Source organism: Oncorhynchus clarkii, chromosome 11 (assembly GCF_045791955.1).
Source record: "Oncorhynchus clarkii lewisi isolate Uvic-CL-2024 chromosome 11, UVic_Ocla_1.0, whole genome shotgun sequence".
NCBI lineage: Eukaryota > Metazoa > Chordata > Actinopteri > Salmoniformes > Salmonidae > Oncorhynchus > Oncorhynchus clarkii.
The window spans coordinates 37,434,592-37,457,195 of record NC_092157.1 but is presented as its reverse complement, the minus strand read 5'-3'; the positions used below and the strand labels follow the sequence as shown (position 1 = coordinate 37,457,195).

General features: G+C 43.6%; 1 protein-coding gene across 1 annotated transcript in view; it reads right to left on the bottom strand.

Annotated features, from left to right (window-relative positions):
- The window catches only part of LOC139420492 (transcriptional activator GLI3-like), a 171,477-nt gene that overhangs the window by 18,038 nt on the left and 130,835 nt on the right, over nt 1–22,604 (bottom strand). The window contains exons 5-8 of the mRNA XM_071170697.1: nt 13,682–13,887; nt 9,549–9,704; nt 3,635–3,836; nt 177–396 (exon numbers count right to left, since the gene is read on the bottom strand). Coding sequence (XP_071026798.1) covers nt 177–396; nt 3,635–3,836; nt 9,549–9,704; nt 13,682–13,887 — 784 coding nt within the window. The remainder of the gene's footprint in view (nt 1–176; nt 397–3,634; nt 3,837–9,548; nt 9,705–13,681; nt 13,888–22,604) is intronic.

Below are 22,604 nucleotides of genomic sequence, written 5' to 3'. Positions count from 1 at the left end.
AACTCCCATGAGGCCAGAGCGCGGAGGGGAGCCTACTTTTACCTGTCTAAGCCTTGTATCTGTTTAGCCTACCACGGACGCAGCTAGCACGTGGCTAGCACATGGCAGTGCTATCTATCTATTACCTGTGATGATGAATCGCAGAGGCTTCTGATGTGGAGGGAGGAGTCTCTCACCTGTGAGGTGTCGTTAGAGATGACAGAGCGCTCTCTGGGTGTGAGGCCAGGAGGAGGAATGCCAGGGATGGGCCGCTGGGTGGTGAAGACCGGGGAGGGGTGGATGAGCGGCGGACTGTGGCCAAACGCAGAACCCACCATCCCTGTTTGCCGACCAAGCAGCTGCTGATGCATCTGAAGTGCCACAGGGTTCGGAGGGTAGGCAAAACTCAATGCCGGACTGGAGGGAAACAATATCACAATCAGTGTTAGGTAGACGAAAAAGGGTTAAACATAAAACATACAACAAGGTTTTGTGCAACAAGGCTTTGTGCAGAACCCCCCCTCCCCCCTCCCCTTTTCCATTATCAATATTTATAAAGTTAACAATTAATGTACCACTATCAAACTACATTCTGATATATTTGAGCGGCAAATGCAATGGCAACGAGGCAAAATGAGGGACAATAAATTGTTCTGGCTATCTGACAGGAGATGGGATGCTCTTGTAACACTGATTTTTATTTTATCTTTATTTAACTAGGCAAGTCCGTTAAGAACAAATTATTATTTACAATGACGGCCTACCCCAGCCAAACCCTAACAATGCTGGGCCACAGCCAGTTGTAATACAGCCTGGAAGTGAACCAGAATCTGAATTGAACCAGGGTCTGTAGTGACACCTCTAGCACTGAGATGCAGTGCCTTAGACCCCTGCATCACTTGGGAGCCCACAGGGCCCTGGCAATGATTGTTCAGATTGTTAGCACTGTGAATTCATGCTGTGTCCCTTGCCAGGCCGCCTTTGTAAATACGAATTTGTTCTTAATTGACCTGCCTGGTAAAAGAAAAGTAAAAGAAAAATGTAAGTTTATACTTAGTTGGAAAATTCTGCTAACTTTCCAAAAATTCCCAGGATTTCCAGAAATCCCTGTTGGCGGATTCTCGGAATCAGAAGGGTATAAGCAGTAAATCTGGGAAAATTTGGGGGAACCTTATGCAACCCTAGTTAAATTAACCCATCGCTCCACTGTAAAAAAATCTATGACACTGACAATGACAGAAAGACTGGGTTCTGTCAGAAATAAAGCACAATTATAACAAGCCTTTATTATAGTAACAGTATAATCGGGCCTATAATTTAGTATATATCTACATCAGCCATTTCACATTGTATTGTCTGCTTGCTAGCTCTCCCCTACTGTGAAAGAACTAGATCATGGATACCCTTCCTTTCTCATAGATCTACATTGAGGTGAGAGTGTTAACATCAAATCACATTTTATTTGTCACATGCGCTGAATACAACTGGTGTAGACTTTACCGTGAAATGCTTTCTTTTTTACAAGCCCTTCCCAACAATGCAAAGTTTAAAAATAAAAATAGTAACACAATGTGCCAGTACCAGATCAATGTGCAAAGGTCGAAGGTGTTTGAGGTAGATACTGTATGTACATGACGGCAGGGTAAAGTGACTAAGCATCAGGATTATAATAAGACTAAAATAAAGAACTGAGTAGCAGCAGCAAATGAGGAGTATACAAGTGTGTGTGAGAGAGTGTGTGTGTGTGTGTGTGTGTGTAATGTGTATGTAGGTATGTGTGTTTGTGTTGTGTTGGTCTGCATGTGTGTCTTATGTGTGTGGGTTTTGTGTGGGAGAGTCAATGTAGTGTGTGTGAGTGAGTGTGTATATGGTTGTATATATAGTCTAGTGAGTGTGTCACGTTCTGACCTCTATTTCCTTTGTTTTGCATTTATTTAGTATGGTCAGGGCGTGAGTTGGGTGGGCAGTCTATGTTTGTTTTTCTATGTTTTGGGGCAGTTCTATGTTTTCGGCCTAGTATGGTTCTCAATCAGAGGCAGGTGTCATTAGTTGTCTCTGATTGAGAATCATACTTAGGTAGCCTGGGTTTCACTGTGTGTTTGTGGGTGATTGTTCCTGTCTTTGTGTAGTGTTCACCAGATAGGCTGTATTAGGTTTCACGTTCCGTTTGTTGTTTTCGTATTCATTTAGTTATTTCATGTATCGTCATTTATTTCATTAAAGAACATGAGTAACCACCACGCTGCATTTCGGTCCTCTCTTTCAACAAACGAAGAACGCCGTTACAGAGTGTGTATATGGTTTGTATATATAGTCTAATGAGTGTGTATATGGTTGTATATATAGTCTAGTAAGTGTGTATATAGTTTGTATATATAGTCTAGTGAGTGTGTATATGGTTTGTATATATAGTCTAGTAAGTGTGTATATAGTTTGTATATATAGTCTAGTGAGTGTGTATAGGGTGTGTATTTGGTGTGTATATAGTCTAGTGAGTGTGTATATGGTTTGTATATATAGTCTAGTGAGTGTGTATATGGTGTGTATATATAGTCTAGTGAGTGTGTATATGGTTTGTATATATAGTCTAGTGAGTGTGTATATGGTTTGTATATATAGTCTAGTGAGTGTGTATATGGTTTGTATATATAGTCTAGTGAGTGTGTATATGGTATGTATATATAGTCTAGTGAGTGTGTATATGGTGTGTATATATAGTCTAGTGAGTGTGCGTAGGGTCAGTGCAAGATAGTCAGTGCAGATAGTTTGCGTACCATTAAATGACTATTTCACTTACATCATCGGTGAAGTCAACATCCAAACCTCCCACTGCTCACCTTCACATAGGCTCTCTCTATAAACATAGGTAGCTCCAGGTAAACACAGGTCCTATGTTTCAATAGCAGTCACGCGTGGTGGGGCTCCATTCATCCTGCCTCCTTGATGCCTGCTCTCAGCCTGGCTCCATACGTCTGCTGATCTTATTACCGGCCCCGAGTGGAAATCAATGGGCCAAGACGCATTTGGGGGCCCATCTGCTTGTCATATCACTCATCAGTCTGGAGGCCCTATCATTGGCCCTGACACTGGGGCCACAGAGGCATGTGATTGATCAGGGTGTCCTTCCAGATCGCTGATCAATGGCTACGAGTAGGGCTATGGATCTACCTCTCTCTCTTTCTCTCTCTTTGTCTTTCTCTGTCATTTCGGTGTGTATTAGGGGGGGGGGTGTTTGGGAGGGTGTGTGGATGACTGACACATGCCACCGGGGACGCTGGGTAAATAGGGGGACAAGGCCCACCAGGAGGGGAGAAACACATACGCACGCCCATAATAACCTCACTGGTCCACCACATCCTAATACAGCCCTCCACCTTCAGTAGACCAAAGTCCCACAAAAAAACATAGCCTCTGCCACAGGCCCTCCGTCCCACTCCATTCCTATACCTACATCGCTCTTCAACGTTAAGCGTGATGGAGTCATACGTTTGTGTGGAATGTTGGTTGTCTTTATCATCCCATACATTACTTTTTCCAGAAACCCCCATTGGAAATGATTCCTGCAATCAGGAAGGTTTAAACAGGAAATCATTGAATCCTCCAACCAAAATGTATTGAAAAAAGGTACTGGAATTTTGCAACCATGATCCCATACCTGATGGCCCCGGCCGAGAGGTGTCCGTAGGAGCCGCTGGTGGAGGAGCTGGAGCGGGAGTTGTTGAGGATGGTGACAAGGGAGTTGGGCGAGTTGCGGATCATGGTCTGCAGGTCAAAGCTGTGCTCCGACAGGGGAGAGATGGGCAGGGCCCGCTTCCTACTTGGCCTTGCCGTCAGCCTGGGGCTGGGGAACCTGGAGCCTGGAAGAGAAGAAGGCAGTAGAGTAGACAGTAGAGACATTAGACGCAAGAAGTTGTAGTCTACAGAACCTCTCTGGATAGAAACCTAGTATGTGAAAGAGATAGTGATTTATCTATTGTGTTTAATCAGATTCAATGTTTTGTATGTTAATTTGTGGCTTGACTTATTTTTCATAGATTTGAGTGCTTTTATAGCATTGTAGCCTACTTCTAATTTAACAATAGACAAACATAGAGGGGCGGTAGAGTGAGCTTCACTGCCTCAGAAAAACTTAATTCAATCCAATCAACAAACAAAATGTCTTCTAACAAATGGCAAATTTGAATGAAAAAGTGCAACTGTCAATGCATGAACTTCATACAAGACAACATAGGGTGCCTAGTATGTCAGAGCACTTTACTGACTGGGTTATGGCAATCAAGTATCTAATCAAATCTGATGTGCCTCCTTATTCAAAAGCAGTCAATGTTGAATGGAAAAGTGGCTTTGAAAAAATACCAAGCAGCCAACAACACAAGCTTTTTTCTCTCTCTCTCTCTAAACACATAATGAGATGCAATGTTGCCTTTTCACTCTGAGATGTCACAAGACGGGGAAAAACAGAAGGAAAAGTAAAGAAGCGAAGGGAGGAGAAAAAGGATAGAAAAGACGCTGAGGGGATGTTACGCTTTGTGAGTGAACTGACACAATGACTTCGTGACAGAGTAGGTCGGGAAAAAAATGTCAGCTGTTTTTTCTTTTTTCGTGGGCAAACAAAACCAGCTTACGCAGCCCCTGTACTCCCTCCCTTTTCCCTCCCTCCATCCATTCTCCCTCCCTTAAATTCAAACACTCACTCTTGCCTGACACATCCAGCGATTACAGAGGCTTCCATTCACATGGAAATCAGTCGTATGATTGTGTGTGTGTGTGTGTGTGTGTGTGTGTGTGTGTGTGTGTGTGTGTGGTGGAGTTCCTGGCATACGTACGCCTGTGTTTGGAGCATGGCGCTCCAGGGAGAGAGGAGGGAGGAGGAACACCCCTCTACATTGTCTCTGCTCTGGCCTCTTTAGAAAACCTGCCTCTCTCTCTTTAATGTCTCAGAGAGGGGATTTGGGGGGGCAAACACACACTCACACATACAAACACACAAATCCCCCTACGCACATACATACATGCAATCGCTCACATTTGAGGAATTTGTTCCTTGAAATCTGACTCAGTTTTATCATCCAGTTGTACTCACACAAACACTGCATCTCACATACCTGCGATAACCACACTCCTCAATCAAACTTCTACCCCCTGGTTGACCTAAGACACGCCCTCCCAAACCATGCCCCCATACCTCTCTATGACAAACCTCCTAAAAACCACGCCCCAGGTGAGGGACTGCCTCCACTTGTGGAGAGTTAGAAGGGGGGAAGGAACAGGGGAGGGGGTAGAAGAGGGTAGCTGTCCCATCATAGCTGGGCCTCCTGGGAGTTATGTTTATTAATGCTGCAGCCAAATGATAAATCGGCCAACCAGGAGGAGAGGAGAGGGAGAAGTAGAAGAGAGGGAGAAGGGAGCGCCTTGGCCCGTAACAGGGTAGCTGGAGTGTCCCTCTAATTTCACTGTGATTTATGGACTGGGCTGGGCTGGTTAGGTACAGCGTCATTAATTCACACGAACAGGACAGCGAGGGCCCAGACAGGCTGGACTGACGGTGGTGGTGGCAGTAGAAAATAAACCAGGAGCCTGGAGCCCAAAAGCACAACAACTCCCTAACCCACACAGCTGAGTTAGGGACACCTGAGAAGACCCTGGCCCTCTCAAAGCACAGCACAACTCCACACCCCTTCTCTCCCCCTCTCATTTCCTCCTCTCGTATCCTACACGATCATCATAACCATAAACTGGCAGTAATATGAAAACTAAATAGGACACAGCTATACTGTCCAACAACTAATCCACTCCCTCAACAGGACTGAATAAAATAAAATACTGTCATTCATAGGGTTCGAGCAATAGTGGGAAGGACAGGATGGGATCTTATTTTTAATATATATTTTTTTAATTTTACCCCCTTTTCTCCCCAATTTCGTGGTATCCAATTGTTTACGTCCTCTCACTTAATGTGTGTAAATATTTGTATGAACATAACAATATTCAACAACTGAGACAAACTGCACAAGTTCCACAGACATGTGACTAACAGAAGTGGAATAATGTGTCCCTGAAGAAACAGGGGTCAAAATCAAAAGTAACAGTCAGTATCTAGTGTGGCCACCAGCTGCATTAAGTACTGCAGTGCATCTCCTCATGGACTGCACCAGATTTGCCAGTTCTTGCTGTGAGATGTTACTCCACTCTTCCACCAAGGCACCTGCAAGTTCCCTGACATTTCTAGGGGAATGGCCCTAGCCGTCAACCCAACAGGTCCCAGACGTGCTCAATGGCCATGGCAGAACACTGACATTACTGTCTTGCAGGAAATCACGCACAGAACGGGCAGTATGGCTGGTGGTATTGTCATGCTGGAGGGTCATGTCAGGATGAGTCTGCAGGAAGGGTACCACATGAGAGAGGAGGATGTCTTCCCTGTAACGCACAGCACTGAGATTGCCTGCAATGACAACAAGCTCAGTCCGATGATGCTGTGACACACCGCCCCAGACCATGACGGACCCTCCACCTCCAAATCGATTCCGCTCCAGAGTACAGGCCTCGGTGTAACGCTCATTCCTTCGACGATAAACGAAAATCCGACCATCATCCCTGATGAGAGTAAACCGCGACTTATCAGTGAATAGCACTTTTTGCCAGTCCTGCCTGGTCAAGCGACGGTGGGTTTGTGCCCATAGGCGATGTTGTTGCCAGTGATGTCTGGTGAGGACCTGCCTTACAACAGGCCTACAAGCCCTCAGTCCAGCCTCTCTCAGCCTATAGCGGACAGTCTGAGCACTGATGGAGTGGTTGTGCATTCCTGGTGTAACTCGCGTAGTTGTTGTTGCCATCCTGTACGTGTCCCGCAGGTGTGATGGTCAGATGTAACGATCCTGTGCAGGTGTTGTTACACGTGGTGTTTCACTGCGAGGATGATCAGCTGTCCACCCTGTCTCCCTGTAGCGCTGTCTTAGGCGTCTCACAGTACGGGCATTGCAATTTATTGCCCTGGCCACATCTACAGTCCCTATGCCTCCTTGCAGCATGCCTTAAGGTATGTTCATGCAGATGAGCAGGGACCCTGGGCATCTTTCTTTTGGTGTTTTTCAGAGTCAGTAGAAAGGCCTCTTTAGTGTCCTAAGTTCATAACTGTGACCTTAATTGCCTATCGTCTGTAAGCTGTTAGTGTCTTAATGACCGTTCCACAGGTGCATGTTCATTAATTGTTTATGGTTCATTGAACAAGCATGGGAAATAGTGTTTAAACCCTTAACAATGACGATCTGTGAAATATAGATTTTTACAAATTATCTTTGAAAAACAGGGTCCTGAAAAAGGGATGATTCTTTTTTTGCTGAGTTTATATACACCCCAGAGTCTGCAACACCACTAAGCAAGGGGCACCACCAAGCAAGCGGCACCATGAAGACCAAGGAGCTCTCCAAAACGTTGTGGAGAGGTACAGATCAGGGTTGGGATATAAAAAATATCCAAAACTTTGTACATCAGACGGAGCACCATTAAATCCATTATTAAAAAATTGAAAGAATATGGCACCACAACAAACCTGCCAAGAGAGGGCCACCCACCAAAACTCACAGACCAGACAAGGAGAGCATTAATCAGAGGCAACAAAGAGACCAAAGATAACCCTGAAGGAGCTGCAAAGCTCCACAGCAGAGATTGGAGTATCTGTCCATATGACCACTTTAAAACGTACACTCCACAGAGCTAGGCTTTATGGAAGAAAAAAATAAGCAAACACGTTTGGTGTTCGCCAAAAGGCATATGGGAGACTCCCCAAACACATAGAAGAATGTATTCTGGTCAGATGAGACTAAAATTGAGCTTTTTGGCCATCAAGGAAAATTATATGTCTGGCGCAAACGCAACACCTCCATCACCCCGAGAGCACCATCCCCACAGTGAAGCATGGTGGTGGCAGCATCATGCTGTGGGGATGTTTTTCATCGGCAGGGACTGGAAACTGGTTAGAATTGAAGGAATGATGGATGGCGCAAAATACAGGGACATTCTTAATGGAAACCTGTTTCAGTCTTCCAGAGATTTGAGCCTGGGATGGAGGTTCACCTTCCAGCAGGACAATGGCCCTAAGCATACTGCTAAAGCAACACTCGAGTGGTTTAAGGGGAAACACTTTAAATGTCTTGGAATGGCCTAGTCAAAGCCCAGAACTCAATCTAATTGAGAATCTGTGGTATGACTTAAAATTGCTGTACTTCAGCAGAACACATCCAACTTGAAGGAGCTGGGGCAGTTTTGCCTTGAAGAATGGGCAAACATCCCAGTGGCTTGATGTGCCAAGCTTATAGAGACATACCCCAAGAGACCTGCAGCTGTAATTGCTGCAATGGGTGGCTCTACAAAGTATTGACTTTGGGGGTGGTGAATAGTTAGACACTTTCAAGCTTTCTGTTCTTTTGTCTTATTTCTTGTTTGTTTCACAATAAAAAATATTTTGCATCTTCAAACTGGTAGGCATGTTGTGTAAATCAAACAATACAACCCCCCAAAAAAATTATTTTAATTGCAGATTGTAAGGCAACAAAATAGGAAAAATGCCAAGGGGGTGAATACTCTCGCAGGCCACTGTATTACCAGCAATGATCACAGCCGATTGTGAAGTAGTGAAGAGGTAGCATAGCCATGGCATCTTCTCCCATTTGAAACCGAGGCCCTAATTGTTTTGTTTCACTCTATTAATCTTAAGTGTTGATACAGAAGAAAGAATTTCTTCCTGTGATGATGAATGGTGGGACATTCCAATTCCCACTTAATAGCAATTAATTTTCAAATAGGCGTGCAAGTTTGGCTAGTTTTAATTAGTTTGTTCGGAGGAATGGGGGGAAGGATGAGGGGGGACTTCACCCCGGATTTCCATGAAAGCGGCGGCTGGCTGACTAAATACCTTCTCATCAAAGAGAGAGGGGTGAGGCTGTCCGACCTTCCCTAAGATTCAGTGTGCATTTAATTTCCTATTTACACTTTAAAATAACTCATTAGCATAAGTCCTCCGCACAGGCAGGCCTGAGCCTGGCACATTAAGACAATGGCTCATTTAAATCATGTCAATTTAGAATCGCTAGCTAGTCCCTCCTCATTTGGTAGGATTGTTGTTTTGCTCCATGTAAAACAGATTGTTGTATGGTGCAGGGAAGTAATGTTGTAATCTATCTAGAATACTCCGTTTTTAAAACACAAATACAGACACCCCCACCCCCCCACATACAAACAAAGTAATGAAATAGTTGTTTACAGTGTATCCCCTATATTCATTTAGCATATGATTTAAATATATATATATATATATATATATATATATATATATATATATATATATATATATATATATATATATATATATATATATATTGTATACTTCAGCAGAGACACACTTTGGAATGGATAGTTGTTGGCTCAATGACTGGAAGTCTAAGGGAACTGCTAGAATGTCATTGCACTAATGCTAGTAGCAACCCCCCCACCCCACCACTGCTGAAAACGATCATAGGGGAAACACTGAGTTTGCATCAGTGTCTTAAACCCAGTGCAGTCAGACTTACTCTCCATGGCCTGTAGATACTCCATGTGCAGGGCGCTGCTGGTGGCTCCGGCCGTGGAGGCCACAGAGGGTAGGAGGTCCGTGTACGGGCTACGGTGGCCTGCCAGGAGAGCCATCTGGTGGTAGTACTCTGCTGTGGTCAGGCCTGTGTGAGGGGCTAAGGAAGGTGTGAGGTGGGAGGAGGGGGGAGAGAGAAACAGAGAGAGACAGGAGAGAAACAGACAGGAGAGAAACAGAGAGACAGAGAGACAGAGAGAAAGAGAGAAAGCGAGAGAGAAAGAGACAGAGAGAGACAGAAAGACAGAGAGCGTGACAGACAGAGAAAGAAACAGAGAGAGACAGAGAGAGACAGAGAGAAAGAGACAGAAAGAGACAGACAGACAGAGACAGAAACAGAGAGAGACAGAGAGAAAGAGAAAGAGACAGAGAGAGATACAGAAAGAGAGAGAGACAGAGAGAAAGAGAGAGACAGAGAGAAAGAGAAAGACAGAGAGAAAGAGAAAGGGAGACAGAAAGAGACAGAGATAGATAGAGAGAGAGAGAGAGAGAGAGAGAGAGAGAGAGAGAGACAGAGAGAGAGAGCGAGAGAGACAGAGAGAGAGAGAGAGAGAGATAGATAGATAGATAGATAGATAGATAGAGAGAGAGAGAGAGAAACAGAGAGAGAGATAGAGAGAGAGAGAGAGAGAGAGAGAGGCTGAAAGAGCGATGAAGAGCGACAGAGACAGAGAGAGAGAGAGAGACAGACAGAGCGGGGGCAGACATGCATGTTAGGTGAGATAATGACCCGTATAACACAGCAAGCAGGAGAGGCCTGCAAAACCTACAACCGCTAAAAATATATGTAATGTTGTGAGCACATTAGCAACACTATCACATATAGATTGGAAGAGAACAGCTGTATGGGAAGCATGACTCTGAGGTAATGTACTACAGGTCTCAAATGTGATTCCAAGCTGCTTACTCAGAATTTACACAACTGTATGTCTCGGTTTTAAATGTATTGTTCATTCATGCAGGTATGCATATCATATTTCATCCTATGTTGTTTGCCAATGGGTAAGTGTGTGTGTATGTTAGGGGGTGTGTGTATGTGGAGGACGTGTGTGTGTCCCTGTCCCTCTCCCCCCTCTGAATATGCCTCTCCTTACAACCTCTTCCCTTAGTTATAGAGCGCTATAAGTCCTTGAACCATATCCTAAAAATAAACATCTGGCATTGTGCTTCCATCTGCATATATCCCAACCAAGAAAAAGAGTGGGAGAGAAGAGAGAGAATAAAAGACTGACACTGTGGTTTTGGATGCATATATGGAATCAGTTCAGCCCCACAAATTGTTTTCTTCCCATTTTAAAGAAAGGAGAGAAGAAATAAATAAACAAAACGCAGGATGAAAAGATCTCCTCAGAAGGCCGGCCTGTATGCCTGGCAATATGCATCGCTGATTGGTTCAGAGAATGAAAGAAGACATTTCCAAATTAATTTGATTTGGGTATTATGTCTTAAGTGGAGGGGGGAGTTTCTTAATTGTCTTTGTTGTTCCGCTTTAGCTTTACTTCTGCATTCAACCGTAATGTGCCTCATTCTCTATTTGTGCGAAGAAAGGGCTTTGCGGAATTTCTAAATCAGAAATGCTGGCATGGGTAGCGCCATCCTGGGGGCAAGGGGGGTGGGGAGCTTTCAGTGTGGCACTTGACATGGAAGAGAATCAGCTCAATGTGCCTCAGGAGTTGGTGGTTGGTGGGGCCACAGGGCCCTCCTTCAGAGCAACAATGGGATAAGAGAGGCAAGTAGTATATGACTGAACCACACCAGAGAAGAAGAGGAATGAGAGGGTGAGAGAGAGTGATGGGGGGAGGGGGGCAGAGAAAGCAAGAGGTAGAGCCAGAGAGAGTGAGAATGCAGACCACACAACGCTGATTTTTACAATAGTTAGGAAGAGTGATCACAGCCGATTGTGAATAACCTCAATCTAATGGTGACACCTCATTGTTAATTTACAAAAGGCACAAAGCTGAATGAGAGATGAGAAACCATGAAGAAACCATGAAGAAACCATGAGAAACCCATGAGAAAGAAAGATTCTCTACCTCTATACTGTAGATGAAAAACAACGAGAGATAGGTGGTACTAAATCTCACCCGCTTCAAGTCTCCATACAATTCTGCTAATTAATTCATCATTATTCAAATGTGTTCCAGTAAAAAAAATCTGTGCAGACTGAAAAGGAAAAAACCTATAAGCCCAATGATATACTAACAACATAAAGGCTGATAGGTTAATTAACTATTTGATCGCTAAAAATAGTAATTACTTGCCTCATTTCATAATTTAGCACATGCTGTAATAGGTTGATGTATCACAGAAAGCGTTTTGATGTAAAGCAACGCAAGTAGAGAATTTCCTTTGTAAAAGAGAACCTAGGACTAAAAAGATAGGTGTAATTCAAGTGCCCACTTCCTAAGGCACAGAGAGCAATGCATGTTGGGAGGAGCGGGAGACGAGGACGAGAAGTTCCTGCATAAAGGAAGTGGCCCCTTCTATCCACCTCTTCATAAAGGCACTTGCGGACAAGGTACAGTACGAGACCAGTACAGCTCTAATAGGACCTCTAGCTGAGAGAGAGGTGAATGGAGGGACTTAGTTGGAGACCCTGTCTATGTCTCAAGTGGCAACATTTTCCATATATAGTGCATTACTTTTGACCCGAGTCTTACTGGTCAAAAGTATCGCACTATATAGGGAATAGGGTGCCATTTGGGACACAAGCTATCATGGCTACAGCAACAAAGTAGTTACAGTTCCCATGACAGTTGCCAAACCGCCTGAACTGAACACAACAAATTATTTGTGTTTAGTTTAGTATTATAATAACGGCATAACAATGTGGTCGTATAAATCTGTTAAACTACCTAAAATGCAATCAACTTTTCCTTGAGCAGAATGGAAACCAGCCAGCCAAAGCTCAGTCCAGCTGTGATTACAAACAGCCCCTGGGAGGGGTGGGGAAGGCTGGCCTTATTCAGTAATTGAGCTCTAGGCTTCAATTAAAGGTCCAGGCCAGGAGGCCGGAGCAGAGCAGCAGTGCTGAGGCTCTTTAAAAGCAGCACACACACAAGACTGTATCTCCAGACCCATTGTAATTGATTAACCAGTCTGTCTCCATCACAGGAACCAAAACGCTCCTGCAGGACAAAGTGATGCGTCCCAAATGGCACCCTTTTCCCTTTATAGTCCACTACTTTTGACCAGAGTAGAGCACTACATAGGGAATAGGGTGCCATTTGGGACACAACCCATATGCCCTTTAACCCTCCCTGGTCCTCCACCCTCCACCACCGACCCTGGCCTTGAACCTGAGCCTCCCTCTACGTCTGTCTGTCTGTACTGTACGTGACCGCCGCTCTATGATGCGTCCTCCAGAGGTCCACTGACATGATCCACAGATCAAAGAATAACCTCCCTCATGCAAGCCTCCCTACGCACACACACTGAGACATATACATGCGCAGTCACACATAAACACAGAAAGAGTCAGACACTGCACACTGCACACAGACTTGAAGAAAGTCACATGTGCACGTTCCAGACAGACACATGCACGCACAGACACACACAGTTCAAATAAATGAATGAGGTCACCTCTGTCATGACCTTTGTTTGACATGAAGCACTTCGTATTAGGGATCAAACCTAAAGAGATCATAACTGAACACTCTTATTGCACTAGCTGAACATATTGGTCAACAACAAAGTACATTATTATTCTTCAAAATGGGGACTGAGGGGCCTTAAGAGAGAGGGAGCGCACATCTGTGTGATACAGCACAACTGCATTGTATTTACTACAGCTAACTAGCTCTGGGATTTATGCTCAAGTGAAAGACAGATTACAGAAGAGTATGTAGTACGTTTATCTTATTCAACTCCATATTATGGGACTCTGTGTGCCTTAAAATAATACTTGATTGTATGGGGACTCATGAGAGGGCGAGTGCTTGTTCTGGGTCCCAAATAATAACCTATTCCCTATATAGTGCAATACTTTTGACCAGTAGTGCACTATATAGGAAATCGACAGACCCTGGTCAAAAGTAGTGCACTATATAGGGAATAGGGTGTGTGGGGACTTACCGTCTGCAGGGCTGAGGCCCCTGGCTGCAGAGATCATAGAAAGTGAGGGACTGGAGTGAAGTGAGCGGATGTAGTCCATGTAGGGGTTGATGTAGGGATGTGGTGGGTTAAAGGGTGACTCGGCCCCCACGGAGGGGTTCCGGTGGGGCGAGATCCGGATGAGGGAGATGTCGGAGAACGCCGGACTGCCGGCCAGCGAAGGAGGCCTACACAGACAAATGGGGAGAAAAAAAATAGAAGAAATAAGTACATACTGTATGTACAGTTGATCTAAGATCAGGTTCATTTCATGACAGAACCATTATATTTGAAAAGTGTTACCTTCAAACTCAAGGTATTATAACAGCTTTATTGTAAGTAAAGAATAGGTCTTACGAAACTTGTAAAGCAATATCTGTCTATCCCACAACAAGAATTGTGAACCATACCAACACACAGTACCAGTCAAAAGTTTGGACACACCTACTCATTCAAGGGTTTTTCTTTATTTGTACTATTTTCTACATTGTAGAACAATAATTAAGACATCACCACTATGAAATAACACATATGGCATCATGTATTAACCAAAAAAGTGTTAAACAAAATATATTCAAAATAGCCACCTTTTGCCTTGATGACAGCTTTGCACACGCTTGGCATTCTCTCAACCAGCTTCATGAGTTATTCACCTGGAATGGTGTGCCTTGTTAAATGTTAATTTGTGAAATTTCTTTCCAGAAACTTTAACATTTGTAACAAGCATATGGAATCATGTCGTGACCCAAAAAATTATTTTATATATTTTATGTTTCAGATTCTTCAAATAGCCACCCTTTGCCTTGATGACAGCTTTGCACACTCTTGGCATTCTCTGAACCAGCTTCATGAGGTAGTCACCTGGAATTAATTTCAATTAACAGGTTGGCCTTGTTAAAAGTACATTTTTTGAATTTCTTTCCTTCTTAATGCGTTTGAGCCAATCAGTTGTGTTGTGACAAGGTAGGGGTTCAGTCAAAACTGAACATTTCAAGACCTTTGAAAGTGCAGTCGCAAAAACCATCCTGCGCTATGATGAAACTGGCTCTCATGAGGACCACCACAGAAATGGAAGAGCCAGAGTTGCATCTGCTGCAGAGGATAAGTTCATTAGAGTTACCAGCCTCAGGAATTGCAGCCCATATAAACGCAGTTTCCTGTTCAGAGGAGACTGCATGAATCAGGCCTTCATGGTTGAATTTCTTCAAAGAAACCACAACTAAAGGACACCCATAATAAGACGAGAATTGCATTTGGCCAAGTAACATGAGCAACGGACATTAGACCTGTGGAAATCTGTTCTTTGGTCTGATGAGACCAAATTTGCGATTTTTGGTCCCAACTGCCTTGTCTTTGTGAGGCGGTTGTGTGGTTCCCACCGTGAAGCATAGAGGAGGAGGTGTGGCTGTTTGGGTGGGCTTTGCTGATGACACTGTCTGTGATGTATTTAGAATTCAAGGCACACTTAACCAGCATGGCTACCACAGCATTCTGCAGCGATACGGCATCCCATCTGGTTTGCGTTTAGTTGGACTATAATTTGTTTTCCAACAGGACAATGAGAGTGATGGAGTGCTGCATCAGATGACCTGGCCTCCACAATCCCCCGACCTCAACCCAATTGAGAAGGTTTGGGATAGGTTGGACCGCAGAGTGAAGGAAAAGCAGCCAACAAGTGATCAGCATATGTGGGATCTCCATCAAGACTGTTGGAAAAGCATTCCAGGTGAAGCTGGTTGAGAGAATGCCATGCGTGTGCAAAGCTGTCATCGAGGTAAAGGGAGGCTACTTTGAAGAATCTCAAATATAAAATATATTTTGATTTGTTTAACATTTTTTGGTCACTACATGATTCCATATGTGTAATTTCATAGTTTTGATGTCTTTACTACTTTTCTACAATGTAGAAAATAGTAAAAATAAAGAAAAACCCTTGAATGAGAAGGTGTGTCCAGACTTTTGACTTGTACTATCCAAAATCTCTGTTCTCGACACAGCAAATGTGTACATTAGAACCTCAACATCTAGCTCAGGACACTGAAGTGAAGAATCAACTAATACTGTTTCCCTTTTTAAAATTGGCTAAGAGGGCTTGAAAACTTCATAATGATGGCCTTGAAGAGAAAGACCCTCCCTGGAGGATGAGGAGAAATCCACATCAGCCTAGACATTAAGAGGCTGGGAGATTAGAGTGAATTAGACCCTCATCTCATCCACTGTGGCTCCTCATAGGACAGGCCTGTCACTATGGTCCCCAGGCGAGATGAGAAAAGAGTGTGGGAAGGGAGTGGGGGGAGTGGGAGAGAGAGAGAGAGAGAGAGAGAGAGAGAGAGAACAAGATGAAGAAAAGAGAGTGAGTGAGCAAGTGAGTAGCAGAGAGAGAGAGAGAGAGAGAGAGAGAGAGAGAGAAAGAAAGAAAGAGAGAGAGAGAGAGAGAGAGAGAGAGAGAGAGAGAGAGAGAATAATCCATGTAAAGTGAAGGAGGAGCCTGGCTCAGAGTTTGGCTTGGAGTGACCTTGAGCGAGGCCAGGGGACCGGAACAGCCCAATTACACCCTTGGACCCTGTCCCCAAGTCCCCTACCGGCCCCCACCAGCCCCTCTCGTCCCCTCACGTCCTTCCCCATCACAACCCCCTAATGAAAGAGCTCAGGCCAATAATGAACGCTGAGGAGCGGAAATACTGGAGCACACACACACACACACACTCAGACAGTCACACACACACAAACCCTCTTCTACTTCTTACTTTTCAACAAGCTTGCGCCAATTAACCCACAAGGACTACTATGAGGTGAATTTTAAGCACTCTTTTTCCTTCTGTTTGAGTGCATAGTCTCATAGTCTCTGTGATGCTGTAGCAGGTATGTATGGAGTGCTCTTGTCTTCTCAAGAGGAGTCATCTCTATTAAGGAAACAATACAAAGGAAGCTGATTGAAGTAAAGGTTGGAGGTTGGGAAAGAGGATTTTGGAGGGGGGGAAGCTCATAAATTGTTTAGTTTGGGAGTACAACCTAAGATGTTTCTGGACTAGCTGGACGCTTTAAGGAATTTCTCTTTGGGAGTCCCAAAATGTGTCCCCTTAAGGGCTCTGGTCAAAAGAAGTACACTATATGGGGAATAGGGTGCCATTTGGGACACAGCCAGAGTAGTAGCCTTGAGAACCAATGATTAGAGAGTGAATTAATCTAAATGAAACTGATGACTGATACCAGTGTTATCATGTTGACTATGACACTACCTCCATCCCCTAGCAGTGGTTCTGCACGTCTCCTATCCTCTGAGTCACGAGACACCTTCTCTGAGTAAACAAGGCACCCTTGTCCCTGTTCCCCTTCGGTGCACGTGTGTGTGTGTGTGTGTGTGTGTGTGTGTGTGTGTGTGTGTGTGTGTGTGTGTGTGTGTGTGTGTGTGTGTGTGTGTGTGTTTGTGTACAAGGGCAGAAGATAAGGCACCCACAGGCCACCATAGTACGCCTCATTTACACAGATCAACACAGCTGCTGAGTGAAACTCACTTTGATGTCACTGTCACATGGTGACCATTACACAAACACACCTGAGGAGAACAACTATCAGATTAATTACAACAACAACAAAAACATTTTAAGTGAGAAGTAGGGATTGGTCTGAAGCTGAAAAGAAAAGTAATTCACATGAGCACCACTATGCCTATTCCACCCATGCTCTGCCAAGGTTGTCCAGCACACAGCTTTGACCTACTACAGAAGCTATGTTGGTATTGTACTTCAAACCATGTGTAGGCAGGTTGTTGAGGATTCAAACCTTAAACAGCCTAATTCATTCCACGCAGCAGTTCATTAGAGGAGGTGCTCCCACAAATAAGTGATTTGTGATTTGCATACACGTTAAAGTATTGGATTCTTCACAAACCCACTAATCCCATTCCACTACCGTCTCAAGCTTTTTTAATTATATGAAAGCAAGCTTTGCTTTTATACTTACAAGACCATTATGCCTGATTGAACGAGCTGTTCTGTCTTGTCGCAATGTAGTGCCTTCCTGTAGTTCCTTAAACCTTTATGTTAGCAATACATGTCATTGAGAAGAAATAAAACGTTGGTCAGTAGGTGCCCAACATAACAACAGGTGTTGGTGTGTTGGACACAGTCACTCATATACACTGAGTATACAAAACATTCAGTACACCTGCTCTTTCCATGACATAGATTATCCAGGTGAATCCAGGGTTTTTCACACTTAACAGTTACCCGTTTGCATCAAGAATGGTCAACCACCCTAAGGACATTCAGCCAACTTGACACAACTGTGGGAAGCATTGAAGTCAACATGGGTCAGCATCCCTGTGGAACGCTTTTGACACCCTGTAGAGTCAAAGCCCCGACAAATTATGGCTGTTCTGAAGGCAAAAGGCAAGTTGCTACTCAATATTAGGAAGGTGTTCCTAATGTTTGGTATACACTTCAATCAGTCTAGATGAAGGGGAAAAGACGGATTTTCAAGCCTTGAGACAATTGAAACATGGATTGTGTATGTGTGCCATTCGGAGGGTGAATGGGCATGACAAAATACTTAAATGCCTTTGAACGTATGGTACGTGCACCGGTTTGAGTGTGTCCAGAACTGCAACTCTGCTGGGTTTTTCACACTTTCCACCACCCACATCCAACCAACATGACACAACTGTGGGAAGCATTTGAGTCAACATGAGCCAGGATCCCTGTGGAACACTTTTTTTTTTTTACCTTTATTTAACTAGGCAAGTCAGTTAAGAACAAATTCTTATTTTCAATGACAGTGGAACAGTGGGTTAACTGCCTGTTCAGGGGCAGAACAACAGATTTGTATCTTGTCAGCTCGGGGGTTTAAACTTGCAACCTTCCGTTTACTAGTCCAACGCTCTAACCACTAGGCTACCCTGCCGCCCCACCGACACCTTGTAGAGTCCATGCCCCACCGAACTGAGGCTGTTCTGAGGGCAAATCCAATATTAGCAAGGTGTATTTCATTTTTTTGTACACTCAGTGTTTTTACTGTACATTATTTAATAGCAGGACACTGTAAAGTCTATTATCCCCAGAAGAGTATGAATCAGGCTGTTTGAGAAGGTTTGAAATCGTAAGCAACCTGCATACACATTGCTTGAAGAACAATAGACCAATAAAGCTACAGTACTAGCAGTAGCAGACACTGATTGGCTGAATACCTGGGGCGCGAGACGGTTGGAGGTGTCAACAAAGCAGCATGACAGAAATTCGATGCCAAGTTTTCGAACTACCGGTAGTTTCTTTGAGAAGATATATAAAGTGATCTGTGCATTTGAACAACTGCATAAATACACCTTTTGCATGTCAAAAACCGAATGACCACTGCTGCAAATGCTGACACTGTTTTGAACAGATTAGATCATACTATTTAGAACGAGTACCCAGCTCACGAACGAACGAGTACACCAGGGAGAATGAAACAACCACACAAATGCAATAAGTGAAAACACATGATTTAACTGGGGTCTGGGGATAGCTAGTTAACATTGTGTCACAAAGCATGATGAGCTAGCCAGTTAAAGTTCATTTTGAAATAACTTCATATTTCCGAGTTAGTAAGATGTGAGTTTAGAAAGACTCGAAATTGGCATGGGAGATAACTATCTAGCAAGCTTCCAGCTACCTATCAAGCTGCTTATCAAACGTAGATAAGTGGTAATTTGACCAAAACATTGATAAAATATTTCTCACAATTTCTTAAAATAACTGTAGCTGGCTAATTAATTTGACACACCTGGTTTTATGCTGTTTTAGTCCAAACAACATGTCGCTCTGTCACCTACAGTAGAACCTGATAAACAACCTCAGGGGGAAACAATAGAATTAGCCATGCTTTTTTGTACTATCAGAGCCGCAATGAGAAAGTTCTAGCTAGTGTTTCCCTCTGTCCCTAGACTCTCGTTGGATGTGGTTTATCAGGTCCCAGGCTGCTATGACTGTTATGATTATTTATTTACAAGTTCCTTATAATTTGCTTTAGCTCCATCTGTAACTGATAGAGCAAATTTAGTCATATGCTGTAGTAAGCTGTCTGGAGCGAAAAACTCATTGGGAGGAGGAGACTTGAGCAAACAAAGAAGTTCTAACTGAACACACATTTGAGCGCCCCAGGACGATCAATTTACTTGTTGCTGCTATACGGTAATGGATGCTATGAAAACCTGTTGACGCTCTTCCCCCTCATGGCAAATAGCCAGTGCTTGACTTGAGCAGAAGCTCACCTTAGCTGAGTACCGGTACCTCAAATGTATACTACTTGAGCTCCAGTTCCTCTTATAGAATATTAGCTCAAAAGTATTGTGGAGCTCCTGCATCTAAACATAAACAGTGCTGGCACCCTAAATTAGTACAGGAACCTATTTCAGTTAAGTCAAGCACTGCAAATAGCAAGCAAACACAACCCAAGCAATGTTCGCATGGCCTGCACAGAGGCATAGTTGCTGCTGCTGGCAGTCACTGAGGGCCAGAGTAGTAAGTAACTGAACAGCTTGTTTTTAACAATATATTTTTTACCTTTTTGGGATAGGGGGCAGTCCTGGATGAATAGCGTGCCCAGAGTGAACTGCCTCCTACTCTGTCCCAGATGCTAATATATGCATATTATTAGTATTGGATAGAAAACACTCTGAAGTTTCTAAAACTGTTTGAATGATGTCTGTGAGTATAACAGAACTCATATGGCAGGCGAAAACCTGAGAAAAATCCAACCAAAAAGTGGGACATCTGAGGTTTGTAGTTTTTCAAAGCTTTGCCTACTGAGTACACATTGATATATGGATGAGGTTGCACTTCCTAGGGCTTCCACTAGATGTCAACTGTCTTTTGAAAGTTGAATGAGAATTCTACTATAAACTAGGGGTTCATGAGACCTGTTTGAGTCAGTGGTCTGGCAGAGAGCCTCGGTCTCATTAGGCGCGCTCCTGACAGAGTTACCTCGCGTTCCAGTGCTTTTTCTGAAGACAGGAATTCTCCGATTGGAACATTATTGATGTTTTATATTGATTCCGTACATAGTTTGACATGTTTCTAAAGGACTGTAATGGAACTTTTCGAGGTTTTGTCTGGATGAAATGCTTGCGCCTCATGAAAATGGATTACTGGGCTGAACACGCTAACAACAAGTGGCTATTTGGACATAAATGATGGAACTTTATGGAACAAATCAGTAATTTAATGTCGAACTGGGATTTCTGGGAGTGCCTTCTGATGAAGATCATCAAAGGTAAGTGAATATTTATGGTGTTGTTTCTAACTTTGTTGATTCCAAAATGGCGGCTATTCCTCTGGCTGTTTTGGGTTCTGAGGGCAGCTCTCAGATTATGCTTTTTGCGTAAAGTTTTTTTGAAATCTGACACAGCGGTTGCATTAAGGAAAAGTCTATATTTAATTCTGTGAATACCACTACTATCTTTTATCAATGTTTATTATGAGAGTTTTGGAATCAAAACATTACTGCACGTAAGGCGACAATGTAAACTGAGATTTTTGGATATAAATATGCATATTATCAAACAAAACATACAGTGGGGCAACAAATTATTTAGTCAGCCACCAATTGTGCAAGTTTTCCCACTTAAAAAGATGAGAGAGACAAAATAAGAAAAAAAATCAAGAAAATCACATTGTAGGATTTTTTATGAATTTATTTGCAAATTGTGGTGGAAAATAAGTATTTGGTCAATAACAAAAGTTTATCTCAATACTTTGTTATATACCCTTTGTTGGCAATGACAGATGTCAAACGTTTTCTGTAAGTCTTCACAAGGTTTTCACACACTGTTGCTGGTATTTTGGCCCATTCCTCCATGCAGATCTCCTCTAGAGCAGTGATGTTTTGGAGCTGTTGCTAGGCAACACGGACTTTCAACTCCCTCCAAAGATTTTCTATGGGGTTGAGATCTGGAGACTGGCTAGGCCACTCCAGGACCTTGAAATGCTTCTTACGAAGCCACTCCTTCGTTGCCCGGGCGGTGTGTTTGGGATCATTGTCATGCTGAAAGACCCAGCCACGTTTCATCTTCAATGCCCTTGCTGATCGAAGGAGGTTTTCACTCAAAATGTCACGATACATGGCCCCATTCATTCTTTCCTTTACACGGATCAGTCGTCCTGGTCCCTTTGCAGAAAAACAGCCCCAAAGCATGATGTTTCCACCCCCATGCTTCACAGTAGGTATGGTGTTCTTTGGATGCAACTCAGCATTCTTTGTCCTCCAAACACGACGAGTTGAGTTTTTACCAAAAAGTTTTATTCTGGTTTGATCTGACCATATGACATTCTCCCAATCTTCTTCTGGATCATCCAAATGCTCTCTAGCAAACTTCAGACAGACCTGGACATGTACTTGCTTAAGCAGGGGGACACGTCTGGCACTGCAGGATTTGAGTCCCTGGCGGCGTAGTGTGTTACTGACGGTAGGCTTTGTTACTTTGGTCCCAGCTCTCTGCAGGTCATTCACTAGGTCCCCCCGTGTGGTTCTGGGATTTTTGCTCACCGTTCTTGTGATCATTTTGACCCCACGGGGTGAGATCTTGCGTGGAGCCCCAGATCGAGGGAGATTATCAGTGGTCTTGTATGTCTTCCATTTCCTAATAATTGCTCCCACAGTTGATTTCTTCAAACCAAGCTGCTTACCTATTGCAAATTCAGTCTTCCCAGCCTGGTGCAGGTCTACAATTTTGTTTCTGGTGTCCTTTGACAGCTCTTTGGTCTTGGCCATAGTGGAGTTTGGAGTGTGACTGTTTGAGGTTGTGGACAGGTGTCTTTTATACTGATAACAAGTTCAAACAGGTGCCATTAATACAGGTAACGAGTGGAGGACAGAGGAGCCTCTTAAAGAAGAAGTTACAGGTCTGTGAGAGCCAAAAATCTTGTTTGTT